The 14,818-nt window shown below is 38.8% G+C and overlaps 1 protein-coding gene across 1 annotated transcript in view; it reads right to left on the bottom strand.

Annotated features, from left to right (window-relative positions):
- The window catches only part of LOC145770339 (uncharacterized), a 38,191-nt gene extending 24,033 nt beyond the window's left edge, over positions 1-14,158 (bottom strand). Inside the window, exons 1-3 of the mRNA XM_082581947.1 lie at positions 13,983-14,158; positions 10,593-10,699; positions 5,052-5,101 (exon numbers count right to left, since the gene is read on the bottom strand). Coding sequence (XP_082438073.1) covers positions 5,052-5,101; positions 10,593-10,699; positions 13,983-14,080 — 255 coding nt within the window. The 5' untranslated portion in view covers positions 14,081-14,158. The remainder of the gene's footprint in view (positions 1-5,051; positions 5,102-10,592; positions 10,700-13,982) is intronic.
- Positions 14,159-14,818: the final 660 nt, after the last annotated feature.

The raw sequence follows: 14,818 nt of genomic DNA, 5'->3' as shown, positions 1-14,818 counted from the left end.
TGATAAATGGTGTCCATTTAAGGTAAAATGACACCAAAAAAATTTTGGTGGTCAGGGGACCCTCCCTACCACCACCTCCTGACCCCCCTAAATCGGCTTTTCAAAAATCGCCATAACTCAAAAACCAAACAAGATAGACATATGTTGTTTGGTACCAAATTTGCTGTACCTACTTGATTTAATTCAAATCTGCAGAAAAAAACTACGTTTAAAGAGTCTCACGAATTAGTTTCTTAGGAGGCTACCAGCACAGATGTGTAAATAATTGTAGTGTACAAGAAAACTCACATGCAACAAGCAGTTGATAACTTGTGCTATTTACTTTGAGGTTTGTACTAATTTACAGCAGACACAGTGACCATAATTACTGACATAATTTCTCCATAATGCAATTTCCATTGATGTGATTAGCTAAGTGATAGGGCAGTGATATCATTTCAGTCCTCCCACATTTCAGTTGGAATTATTTCTTGACTTTGTATTTTGTTCTCCCAGCAGTAAGCCATGTTGTTAACATAAAGTTAAATTCCAGTCAGTTAGATTTTCATGTTAATCAGTGATGTTTAGATATATACCAGTACTAGTTATTTAGAAAGTATTATAACAATACAGTATAATATAACGTTTTTTCATTAACAGAACTAGTTGCTATAAAGTATCTTATTATCTAATTGCTATAAAGTATCCTATTTCTAGTGCTTAGTTCAGTACAGACTTGAGTGTTTGCTTAGTTAAGCTGTGCATCATGGCTTCTATGAGAGCATCAGCTGTTGATATGAATGCACTCGGTGGGACTATTTGGAGCTCGTTGTAGTCTTCTCTAGGTATGTCATTGTTATCTTTTTTTGTAAGCAGCTGAGTAGCAAGATCTGTGGGCATCTTTTTTTAATACATTTAGAAAATTTATTCCGTCAGGTGAAATGCAGTCAGGTTCATTTAAGCAAGGAGGAAGGCACAAACTGTTCTTGAGACACATGACTAATTGACTAAAGTAAGTTTGAAAGTTTTTAAGCATTGTAATTTCTGGAGACCTGGAGGTTTTGATTCACAATACGTCAAACACACTGCCAACAATCAGCTCTCCAATGTGCTTTCTGCAGGCACACCATAGCAGTGGCTTGTCTAATCTGTTTTGCAGCTCCACACAGCCTCCTGATCACAGACCAGTGTTTGTAGATGTGGTATCGAAAACCATACTTACAGCCCCATCTAAAGAACAGTTCCGGTCACTTAGTAAGTCAGAAGTGAAGTCCCCAACAATACTCCCAACTGACTGCTCATCGTCGGGGCTAAACGTTGGCACACCAAGCCGTTTGGTCTCAAGATCTGTTGATATCAAAACTGGCATTATTTCATCCTTCTTATACTTGTCTTGAAATAGTGGAAGCAGCTTGGAATCCCAATGTATGTTATACAACAACAGTGGTGTCCAGTCTTCTTTGATGATTTCCGACATGCTATAATTCTTTTGTATCAATCACATGCCTTGTATGACAATGCAAATTTTGATAACAACTGTGAATCAGTGAGCTCTTCTGTTCCTGAGTATGTGCATTCCATTCATGAAGCTTTGTAGAAAAGCTGATCCAGCTGCTGGTGAAATCCCGCATCTCGCCATAACTTCAACAACTGAATTTCTTGCCAGGACCAGGATATTATAAGGCACATCCAGAAGTGCACCAGTTTTCAATGTTCTCCTGTGTGCATCTGATTCTGTGCTACAGCTTTGCACATTATCATCCCCTGATGTTGCACTGTCAGACGTTTATGATGACCAGGAAAAAATGTCTGAAGGCACCTTTTCAAACTGACTTCTCAGTGCATTAACTGCAGCATTCCTTCTTTGATTTAGTTAGTCTTTTTGTGCTGTTTTCGCTTACTTTTTACAAAATTTGATCGGTCATAACTTCCAATAGTTGCTGAATGATCCCCAAACATCGAAATCAAGAAATTTCTATCAGCATCAAATGGAAATGGCTTGGTTAATGCATCAGCTGTTGTAATAATGAAAGTTTTGTTGAAAAAGTCTTCATGCTGTTTCAAGTAATTATGGTCACTGTGTCTGCTGTAAATTAGCACAAACCTCAAAGTAAATAGCACGAGTTATCAACTGCTTGTTGCATGTGAGTTTTCTTGTACACTACAATTATTTACACATCTGTGCTGGTAGCCTCCTAAGAAACTAATTCGTGAGACTTTTTAAATGTAGTTTTTTTCTGCAGATTTGAATTAAATCAAGTAGGTACAGCAAATTTGGTACCAAACAACATACGTCTATCTTGTTTGGTTTTTGAGTTATGGCGATTTTTGAAAAGCAGATTTAGGGGGGTCAGGAGGTGGTGGTAGGGAGGGTCCCCTGACCACCAAAATTTTTTTGGTGTCATTTTACCTTAAATGGACACCATTTATCAATGGAACAAATTCAATTTCCAAAATAAGGGGGAGATGGTGCACCCTAGCGGACATCACATGCTGTGACGGCGGACATGTCCGATGTCCGCCGTGAATTTCGAGACCTGAGCCTACATTATAAAGCTTGGCGATATACGGGTCTGCTACTATTCGGTGAGTCCGATTCGGTGAGTTCCTAACCTCTAACCCTAACTCCTAACCCCTAACCCTAAAACGGCAATGATAATTAGGCTACGGTACCCGATAATTAAAAAAAAAAATTGAAAAAATCCCCCGTTAAGGGATCGGACTCACCGAAACGGGCCATTCCGGCGATATACAATGGCAGATAGACGCAAACAAACATCAATGTTGACAAACAAACATCAGCATTTTGAATGTAAGCAATCAGTCGGCTAGAAAGTTTGCCCCCCCGGCAATTTTCAAAACCCGGCGCCTATGACTAGGGTATAAGGGAAGAAACATTACATCATAATTGGGGTTTCTGAAAAATTAAATAAAGCGTTTGCGCAAACTCTCCAAATAGGCTATCATAATAATTGATAATAAGATGTAAAATGTAAACCAAGTGATTTGTGTAGTCGTACAAAAACTATTCGACAAGTAATATGCAACCTAAGGGCGCTTGTCGTTTGGTTGAAAAGCTTTTGCCAGGCCAAGACCACCCAGGCAGCAAAAATGCACAATCTCGCATCGCCCCCACGCTGCTAAACGTCCAAAAAAACTATGCAACCTGGCTGCCCCCAGCAAGCCGGCTCCACCAGTCCGCGACCCAACTTCCACCCCTCGCTGCAACATACCCACCAAGCCCAAACAATTCCACGGCAGAACTAGCAGGCCCAACACGAAAGCAATGGGACCACGAATCCTCACCAAACCAATCAAAACGGTCCTGCCGCGCCCAAGACGACAACCCCACCGCGAAGAAAGGAGCGCCCCTCCCGGCCACCAGCACAAGGCCGAGCACCCACCAGCACAGCGAGCAGCTGCGACCCGCCAACCACAACGGTGCAGCTTCCACACTAGCCATTTCAATTCTTGTCGATGTCAATTCTTGCTGCAAAACGGCTGCCGAGAAACATATAGTTGATTGGATGGTCTAAATGGCTAGCGTGGAAGCCACACCGCTATGGCCAGCGAATTGCAATAGCCCGCTACACCAGTGAGTGCCCAGCACAGTGCCGACAGCCGAGAAGAACGCTCCCCCCACAACGAGGCCGCCATCCCAGGTGCAACAAGACCACTTATTGACCAGCCCAGGGAGGACCCGCAGTCTCACCGCTCCCACCCACTCCGCCACGACATTGCCCAAGCTTGGCGAGTCCACCATAACTAAATGCGGAAACCAAATCACAAACCGACAGAACCAGCCCACCAAAAAGAACCAAGTTACACGGGTCCCCCAAACGTCCAGCAACGCAAAAACGATGCAAAATTATACACATTTCCGCCACCTGGGCAGTCCTGGCCTGGTTTTATCCTCTGTTGAGAGTAAAAAAGAAACACAAATGATAAATATTGGAGAAATTGAGTCTCCTTCACAACTTAAGAATCGAACAACGCAAAACTTCTGAAACTTCAGAAAACAAAACGTTTTGTTTGAGTGAAAGAATCACTGTAAGCAAACAATGCCAAAAGGTGTGCGCATGAAGTCATGGGAGTGTGAGGTATCAAAAATTTGAACAGGTTTTTATTTTTCTACATCAATGTGACGTTAGTTACTACTTTAAAAAATCTATATCTTTGCTTCTGCAGAAAATTCGCAGCAAACGCCTTTTTATTACATGTTTAGTATCGGCCACAGTATCGGCCAAATTTTGCCGATACCGATGCCGATACCGATACTCAAAAAATGGCCGATATCACCGATACCGATATATGGGCGATACCGATACCGATATATCACCGATACCGATATATCGGTACATCTCTATACTACAGTATATTAATTCAGGTGCACTGCACAAGTTATTTTCACATGAATGTTGTTTGGCAATTCAAATAGGTTATAATTCTATAGAAAGGACTAAATCTTTTGCATTTTTTTTTAATTTGCATCATGACCTGAATGGAAAATTGGACATAGATCCTTGGCACGATTCCATAATAAGGGGGTTATGTCCATAATTTATGGTAGCATTGGACAATGGACATAGACCTATTTATATACTATCAAGCTAGAAAAGGGCTATGTCCACAGTTGTAAATAGCCCAGTTTTGCTTTCAAAGTATGTGAGGTATTTGGGAGTATGTCCATAGCTTTACCTTGAATTTGATTACATACAAGGCTGAAACCCGGAGTGCTGGAAAGAGCTATGTTCAAAAACCGTGAAACTGCAATAAAACAAAAAAAACTAAAAGTGGACATAGACCGGTTTGGTTTTACCTCAACCATATATGCGATAAGGGACAACTTTTTCAGTCATCTCACAAACACTACAAACAGGGATTAGAACAAAATAAGTTCTAAAGCAAGAATAGAAGGAAATAGATGTAATTCAATACAACTAACTTTATTTAACAACAACTATTGTATAGAAAGGAGCTTTCTTCCTTGCTATCAGAACAAGGCTGAGTACTTACTGGAACAGCAAGCAATTGCAATTCACTTTAGAACCATAAATGTAAGATTTACTTACTTTAGCAATATTGCTTTGACGAGGATGACATGAATTTTTGTGGGCACCACCTGCAAGTAAAATATCATACCATTGCAACAAACAGAGTGAAAACACTTCAGTTCTAAAAAAACAAATATTATATATACTTAAAAGCAATAAGGTTTAGAAATTTGTAAGAATGCCCTTCTCAAGAAATTGCAGCTGTTCAAATGCTTTTTAAATATCACAGTAATGTGATTTAAATCAAAGCTGTTTCCAAAAGTATGATGCCTAGGCCTACTTAATTAAATGTTTTGTTTGCTGAATACAGATAACATAACTTGATACTAGTTGATATTTTTCTGTGTTTTCCTTTGGAACAACTTGCCAGAACAAGCGTTCGCCGTTCATCAAGCACTTTAGATAATATAATTTCTATTAACAACTCTCTGTCTATCAACTGAATTGTTTTATTTTTTGTTTGTTTTATTATCTTTATCCTGCATTGCGGGAAAGCGGACTTGAGCGCTATGCATCGGTGTACGCCTTCCAACGTATACCTGACCCACGCTGCAGCCGACGACAATGTCTGTTTCCGGTTGTCTACTCTACTTATGACTTTAATTTGGTACTACCCATTACTCGAAATCAATCACTGGGTAGAGGCAATTATCGTAAAGTTTCCTGCCCAGAGAAACAACAGCAAGTGCGGGCTAGACCTCTCCAATCCCCGGACTTTTTTTTGTTTTCATCTATATTGTGACTTTTCTGCATGGGTTTTCAATGCTGATTTCAAAAATTTGCATAAAATTTTTTTTTGATCAACATCTGGGAAGTTATTCGCTGTTGCTTAGCAACAACTTTTCATAAAAATTACAAAAATCCCCTTTAAAACCCCTTTACTTTTAATCTAGTATGCTGATATCTAGATTATATGAAAGCATTTCTTCTGCTAAAGAATTTGAAAAAAAAATTATTAAAATTGGACAATCGGTACCAGAGTTATGACCGTTTAAGTACCCAGATTGCGCAGTCACGCATGACTGATTTTTGTTAATTTATTGCCAAATGATACTAGAAAAATGGTGAAAGTTGCTGTCAAGGGGTTTTTGGGGGTAAGGAGTTCAAAAAATATATTAAAATGTGTCTCAGAGCAACAGAAAAAAAGTTATTAAAAATTGATACGAACAGTCATGCATGAATGATTTTGTCGCAGTTGCTTCATTCCTGCAACGAGATGTATTCCTTGGGCACCACAAATGTTAAATGCCTGGAGTCATATACAATGTAACGTGGAACCGATCATCTTAATGTAGCTAACATCTGGGTACCCATTGCACTCTGGGTTTTTTTTTTCGGTCATTTATCGGTCATTGACCGATTTTTTAGCAAAATGTCCGAAAAAAATATAGTCAATTCGGTCAAAATGTCCGAAAAATATATAGTCAATTCGGGTGTTGCACGGTTGAGTTTCGCTGATGAACGTTGAAGAAATTTTTCTCAGATAAAACACGACAACGTTTTTCAGCGAAACTTGTTGTAGCTCATAGACGCCTAACTATTTTTTTGGCCGTGGGGGCGAAAGCGTGTTTCATCAGCAGCAACGTAAATTCAGCAAAATGTCACGCAGATGGATGACATAATTATGTCGTCACACTAGGAGTGCTTTTATTGCCACACTCGGAGTTATCGCTACGTTCGACCTACCGTTAATTATTATAAACAAAACTCGACCACTTCGGTTAAGCAAACACATGCCATGCGTCTGCGTAAACTAGCGGTTGATGGACTGCGACTCTTTAAGCTAAGCACAACATAAAGTTTAGCAACGAATTAGATTTATTACCATGAAACAAGAGACGAAAAGGTTTACTAAAAAGTAAAAGGTATGCTGTAAATGGAATAACAATGTCTTGAAAATGGAATGCAAATACTAACTTGATTATACGCTTGAAAATGTACCTGTTGAAAGTAAAATCATTCACGTTTACATCAATTCAACAGCACGTCACCTTGAATCAATTTAGAAGTTGCTGACATCCGTAAACAGCCCTTGAAAAATAGTTACGGAGAGACGTTTGATTATAGCTCCCTTTTCACTACAATATCGCAACTTATGACTGACCTGTTTTCGTGTTGCAGATGAAACAAAATATGCGCATATTCCCGCCTTTTATCAGGTTTCTATGGCAACGGTCGTGTATGCGCCATGCAGTTTGCGCGAGTCCGTTGTTGCGTTGATTATTCCGCATGTGCGCAATGCGGTTTGTACCAGCCCTTGTTGCGTTGGTTGGTGGTTACGTCGTGCCGAGACTTCAAGTTCATTTTCACAGCGAGCGGTTCACTGCCGCGACAATTCACTGCAGAGGTTTCGACTTTCGAAAGCAACATCGAGTCTGTTTGCAAGCGCATAAAGCTAAACGCATGCTCCGTCTACGTAGCAAATTATGTTGTTTTTGGGTGCATTCAACATCTGATGACATTGAATCGACACAAAATGGTAGATTTTGCTATGTTGCAGGCAGCAAAATCAGTCATTTTTACATTGATTCAACGTCTGCAGACGTTAAATCAATGTAAAAATGACAGATTTTGTCTGGTGTGGAATTGTAGCATCCTACTCGTTCTAGTGATTATTTATCGCAAAGCTGTTGCGGTTTGCATTCAAAAAATGTTGTCCTGCTGCCGATCGCTAGTTCATCTGTTGTTTTATGTATCAATACAGCATAAAAAGTTGGCGCCTATGTTGTAGCTAGTCAGGAAGTGCAAATTTTGGTTTGTATCAGCTACTTGAAAGGAAATATTTTCCTCAGAAAAAATGACCGAAATAAATAAAAAATGACCGAATTTTTTCAAGTCATTTCGGACAAATGACCGAAAAGTGTCAGCGAAAAAAAAAACCCAGATTGCACTTGATGTTAGAATACACGCTTCATTGCTCGGAAAGAGCTCTGATCAAGTGCAAGAGGGTCACGGTTCGCCACAATTTCAATAGCATCTCTCACCCAGCATAATGTAGCCTATGTCTCTAAATCATGTGGCAAAAATGGATTAAGTCAGCTGAACTTAACGATAACCTTTTGTAATGCATTTCAAGTTTCACTATTGATCAGTTAGCATTTTCTACGTGTATTTTGTATGATTATGTTTGTATTTCTTGTATTCATCAACCAAACAAATAATTTTGTTTTGGATATTTTGTTTTGTCATCAGTGGAATGCAAGCAGGCTGCCATACTTTTGCTAGACAGTGTATCCCAAGCTGCGAGCTTCCCACTCTGGTGGTTACAAGGATTTAATTGAAGATGATAATATGTATTTCTGAAGAACATCTCCAGTAGTTGGTCTAAATTGTCCTTCCTTAAAATGTTTTAAAGGCTGCAAATTACCAAGCAAACAACCATTGTTCATTTTACTCTTCCTCAGCTCCATGATGGATACATGAATACACACGGAATGTTAGACAGTAGAAGTGTATACAATGTAGTAGTAGTAGTAGTAGTCCAGTTTTTATCCGGTGATGTCCCCGTTACCGAGGGTGGCCGGATTCACCTCCAAGTGCCGCAATCGTCTTCACACCCTGCCTCCACATCGATCTGTCTAACGCGTCCTCTCTTGTCAAGCCCACCTTGCTGCTTTCTTCCTCAACTTGCTTTTTCCATGTTTTCTTTGGTCTTCCTTGTTTTCTCCGACCCTCCACTCGCAACTCCAGCGCTCTTCTCAAAACATCATCTTCATCCCTTCTCAAAACATGCCCATACCACCTCACTCCATTCGCTTTTGCCAACTTATCAACACTCTCATTCAACCCAAGCAAGCTCATAAGTTCTTCGGTATTCCTTTTGTCCATCAGCTTTACACCACACATTGCTCTCACCATCGCTCTCTCAGTTCTTCTTAAAATCGCCAATTCGTTTTCCCGTAAGCACCATGTCTCACTTCCGTACAGCATTGCAGATCTCACACAACTAGTATAAATTCTTCCTCTCATTTTCAACGGAAATCTTCTACCACATAACAACTCTCGACACTCTCTGAATTTCACCCAACCAAACCTTCCTCTTGCAGTCACTGCCGCTTCACAACCACCACTGGCATTCAATCTATCTCCTAGATAGCAAAAGGCATTTACTGATTCAACTTCATCATTCAGCTTTTCAACAGGACCAATCATTCCTTCCTCAATCTTCTTGCATCTTTCACATTCAAAACCATCTCCAGATCTGCATGTCACTCTCTTCATCTTTGCACATCTTCCATGCACCCATTTCTTGCATTTCGTACATGTAACAGAATTTGCCATCACTCTTCTTCCGCAGACGCCACATGGGTCAATTTTGCTCATTGTGATTTCCCCTTCCGTTCCGCTTATTACGACCTTTGTCTTTTTGATGTTCACACGCATACCTTTACATTCAAACGACTCCTTCCACTTCTCAAATTTCCCTCTCAGATCTTCCAATACGTTACAATACGTTATATAATCAATAATCATACAAAATACATGTAGAAAATGCTAACTGATCAATAGTGAAACTTGAAATGCATTACAGAAGGTTATCGTTAAGTTCAGCTGACTTAATCCATTTTTGCCACTTGATTTAGATACATGGACTACATTGTGCTGGGTGAGAGATGCTATTGAAATTGTGGCAGACCGTGACCCTCTTGCACTTGATCAGAGCTCTTTTCGAGCAATGAAGCGTGTATTCTAACATCAAGTGCAATGGGTACCCAGTTGTTAGCTACCTTGAGATGATCGGTTCCACGTTATATTGTATATGACTCGAGGCATTTAACGTTTGTGGTGCCCAAGGAATACATCTCATTGCAGGAATGAAGCGACTGCGACAAAATCATTCATGCATGACTGTTCGTATCAATTTTTAATAACTTTTTTTCTGTTGCTCTGAGACACTTTTTAATATATTTTTTGAACTCCTTACCCCCAAAAACCCCTTGACAGCAACTTTCACCATTTTTCTAGTATCATTTGGCAATAAATTAACAAAAATCAGTCATGCGTGACTGCGTAATCTGGGTACTTAAACGGTCATAACTCTGGTACCGATTGTCCAATTTTAATAATTTTTTTTTCAAATTCTTCAGCAGAAGAAATGTTTTCAGATAATCTAGATATCAGATAATCTAGATAATCTAAATAATATGCATACTAGGTTAAAAGTAAAGGGGTTTTAAAGGGGATTTTTGTAATTTTTATGAAAAGTTGTTGCTAAGCAACAGCGAATAACTTCCCAGATGTTGATCAAAAAAAAATTTTATGCATATTTTTGAAATCAGCATTGAAAACCCATGCAGAAAAGTCACAATATAGATGAAAACAAAAGAAAGTCCGGGGATTGGGGAGGTCTAGTGCGGGCGCGAGCCCAACGCGCTAACCACTCGGCCACTGCCGCTGATAATAATAAAACACTTCAAATGTTGGCACACTGGTTTGAAGCAAGTGATCAGCTAATTCACATTCACTAAGAAACTGGTGTTAGAATTAGGAACCAAATCATAACAGAATGCCATCTCGAGATTTGAAAGGGCATAGAAGCATGATTTCTATCAGCCTTACTTGTTTGTGTTTTATAACTATCGCCATATGATTGTCGACCCTTTGCTTTGGTTATTCCAGTGTTACCAACCATTGTTCTCATCCCAGAATTTTGAGTTGGTCGGGGCCTAAAAAGCAATATAATAACTAAATGAACTTTGTATTCTTATATATATAATTGGTATCATATATATATTATACAATACACATAATATATGCTACAAACAAAATTGGTAAGTCATATTACCTATTTGCAACAACTGTTTTAAATTCTTGTTAAACTTCCCAAAGAAGAGTTTATCAGTGCTGTGTCACGCAACAGAAAGCATTGTCAGCGATTGTCTCAGAGCATGTACAAGCAAATAACTTTTTTGTGAACTGCAGCAAGCGCACTTCTTTTTATTTTTACCAAATTCTGTGATGTCACAAATGTCAAAAAAAAGAACAATTCTTTTCATTTCATGATTGTCATGTGTCTCACTTTCTTTGCTTCAAAAAACTGACCAGAGACAATTATATACAGTTATACACGATTAAATGAATAAATTAGCCTATACAATTGAAAACAAATCCTGATACATTTATTCAATTGATACATTCCTTTAAGAGGAATCCACTTTTAAAACTGATGGTTTTAATTAACATTACATAAGGTTTTTTGGGATTTTGATGCAAAAAAATAAGGCAGTGGCTATTTGACCGGCTCCGGTCTTTTAATCTAAAACACTATTTGACCGGCATGACGTAACATATTTTTTCTTTCACCTTCTCTTTCAAAGCAAACAACAAGAAGAGAAAAAATGAAAAAAGTGCCTATATAACTTCTAAACTCAACAATTTTATTCAACTGGATCAGTGGCATGTACGGTATTTCTCGGGCTGGCATTCCCGAGGGAATGAGTTCGATACTACCTGGAAGCGTTTTTTTTTTTAAACTAATTTTTGAGCCGAAGTGACTTAATCGTTAGGCTGCTGCATTTTTGTCTGATTTTTGTGGTCAATTTTTAATTTCAGTAAGCTAGCCTACAGCCCAATTTTTTATGTCTTTTCAAATATGAGTAATAAAGTTAGAGTTTTTTTAATTTGTTGGAATTTGAGAATTTCTCTGGGTAATTTTCGGTCGTCATAAGAGGATGTGACCATGTTTTTCGAACGGAACAATGCATTACATTTTTGCTCTCAACAAGTTAAAATTTGAATAGTTTTATTCAACTGAATCAGCCGCGCGTACGATGTTTCTCGGGCTGGTATCCCCAAGGGTATGAGCTAGATACTACCCAGAAGCATTTTATCGTACTTCAAATCAACCCAAACTGCCTGCTAAAAAACAGGGTGCAACCTAGTTCGTACCCTGAACAGTTCGTACCCTCAGTTCGTACCCTGAAAAGATCGTGAGAAAAAATTAAAAAAAGCCGAAGTCGCTGATTGCAGTTTCCGCAAACATTTTAAAATTTTCCCCCTGAAAAGATCGAGAGAAAAAATAGAACAAAGCCGAAGTCGCTGATCGGAGTTTCCGTTTTTCCGCAAACATTTTAAAATTTCCGGTAATGACCAAAGAGTTTGCCGAAGTCGCTGATCGCAGTTTCAGCTAACATTTTAAAAGGGTTGGGGTTTAGAGTTGAAAAAAGATCGAGAAAAAAAAATTAAAAGTAGCCGAAGTCGCTGATTGAAGTTTCCGCAAACAAACAAACTGAAAAGGTCGAGAGAAAAAAATAGAACAAAGCCGAAGTCGCTGATTGCAGTTTCCATTTTTCCGCAAACATTTTAAAATTTTTGGTAATGATACTAAGAGTTTGCCGAAGTCGCTGATCGCAGTTTCCACAAACATTTTAAAAGGGGTTAGGGTTAGGAAACGATCAAGAGAAAAAAATTTAAAAAAACCGAAGTCGCTGATCGGAGTTTCCGCAACAAACAAACTGAAAAAATCAAGAGAAAAAAATAGAACCGTTTTTCCGCAGTTTCCCCAAACATTTTAAAATTTGCAGTACCGGTAATGATCTCAAGAGTTTGCCGAAGTCGGTGATCACAGTTTCCACAAACATTTTAAAAGGGTTAGGTTGATCGGAGTTTCCGCAAACATTGTAAAATTTCCGGTAATGATCCTAAGAGTTTTTGTTTGTTTGCGGAAACTGCAATCAGCGACTTCCGCTTTTTTTAATTTTTTCTCTCGATCTTTTCAGGGTAGGAACTGTTCAGGGTACAAACTAGGTTGCATCCTAAAAAACACTGCCTAAAAGTAAACTTAACATTGATGAAACCATTTTTTTTAAAGTAACATATAGGCTAACTTTTTACAGCCACCTAACTAACTTGTTGAGAGCAAAACTGTAATGCGTCGCTCCGTTCGGCAAACACAGTCACATTCTCTTACGACGAACGGAAAATTACCCAGAGAAATTCTCAAATTCCAACAAATTAAAAACACTCTAACTTTATTACTCATTTTGAAAAGACATAAAAAATTGGGCTGTAGGCTAGCCTACTGAAATTAAAAATTGACCACAAAAATGCAGCAGCCTAACGATTGAGTCACTTCAGGTCAAAATTTAGTTTTAAAAAAATGAACGCTTCCGGGGGGTAGTATCGAACGGATGCAACCTAGTTCGTACCATGAACAGTTCAGACCGTCAGTTCGTACCTTGAAAAGATCGAGAGAAAAAATTAAAAAAAGCCGAAGTCGCTGATTGCAGTTTCCGCAATCATTTTAAAATTTTTCCCCTGAAAAGATTGAGAAAAAAATAGCTCAAAGCCGCAGTCCGCTGATCGCAGTTTCTGCAAACATTTTTCCGCAGTTTCTGCTAACCCTAACCATAGAGTAATCTATGCTCTAACCCTAACCCTCGCTGATCGCAGTTTCCACAAAATTTTCCGCAGTTTCCGTTTACACTTACCCTAATTCTAACCATAGAGTATTCTATGCTCTAACCCTCGCTGATCGCAGTTTCCGCAAACATTTTTCCGCAGTTTTGCAGTTTCCGCTAACTGCAGTTTCCGCTAACCCTAACCCTCGAGTTTGTTTCCAATTGTTTGGGGAAACTGCGATTAGCGACTTCGGCTTTGTGCTATTAATCTGCGATCAGCGACTTCAGCTTTTTTTAATTTTTTCTCTTGATCTTTTCAGGGTACGAACTGACTGTACAAATAGTTCAAGGTATGAACAAGGTTGCACCCGTATCGAACTCATTCCCTCAGGAACACCAGCCCGAGAACTATCGTATGCGCCACTGACCGAGTTCAATATGATTGTCGAATTTAGAACTTATATATACATAGGGACTTTTTTCTTCTCTTCTCGTATTTTGCTTTGAAAGAAAAAAGTGTACGTATAATGACGTCATGACCGGTCAAATAGTGTTTTAGATTCAAAGACCGGAGCCGGTCAAATAGCCACTGCCCATAAAATACATATACCTCGGAATGCCACTTTGTCGCTGTGATGAGTCTTGGGCATTTCTGCGAAATTTATTGATAGCACCAGATGCTGGATGACCACGTTTAACAGACATCATATTGAAACGTAGGCTAACAAATACTGAGTTATATTCAACTTTGTACTACGATAGCTTGCAGTACCACAGTGTGAAATTATGAAGAATTCTGGTAGAAATTTGCACAAATTGTACACTACTGTACATATATAGGGCTGTCTTTAAATGTAACAAACCTAGCAAACCTCGCAAACCACAAGGTTGCCAGATGGTATTTTTTTTGATTTTTTGGCGTTTTATTTATCGGGTGCATGTTTTTTAAAACCCTTTTGATTATGTTATTTGTTTAGTGTTGATGTCTTATTTTTATCAGTAAAAAGATATCAAAATCTCTGCTTTGTTGGTTATCATATGGTTAGTTTTGATATAAATACATTTAAAGCAATGCCTTGTGATCAACATTTGTGAGATGTTGAAACTTGAAAGGTAATATTAACGCAATATTTGGTAGTCAGACATTCGGGAATCAGTACTTAATCCCTTAGATCAGTGGTTCCCAACCTTTTGGTTGTCACGGACCCCTTTAGACAAATTATTAATTCTGCGGACCCCCACCTAAATTTTGCCTCAACTACTGTACTGTGTCATATTGTATTGCCGCTATGACTCCTGCGGCAAATATCAGGTTAAACAGTTGCTCAAATAAGAAAATGATTGAATTGTTCAAGAAATGCCAGCAGTATTTGAATATTAAGGTGACCCAAAGTGCCATGCCGAAACTTTTTCAACGTAAGCAAATTTAATGAGAGGGTTGTTGTT

This window comes from Aplidium turbinatum, chromosome 5, assembly GCF_918807975.1.
Source record: "Aplidium turbinatum chromosome 5, kaAplTurb1.1, whole genome shotgun sequence".
Lineage (NCBI taxonomy): Eukaryota > Metazoa > Chordata > Ascidiacea > Aplousobranchia > Polyclinidae > Aplidium > Aplidium turbinatum.
The sequence above is the reverse complement of the archived record's forward strand: the minus strand, read 5'-3'. Positions and strand labels throughout refer to the sequence as shown.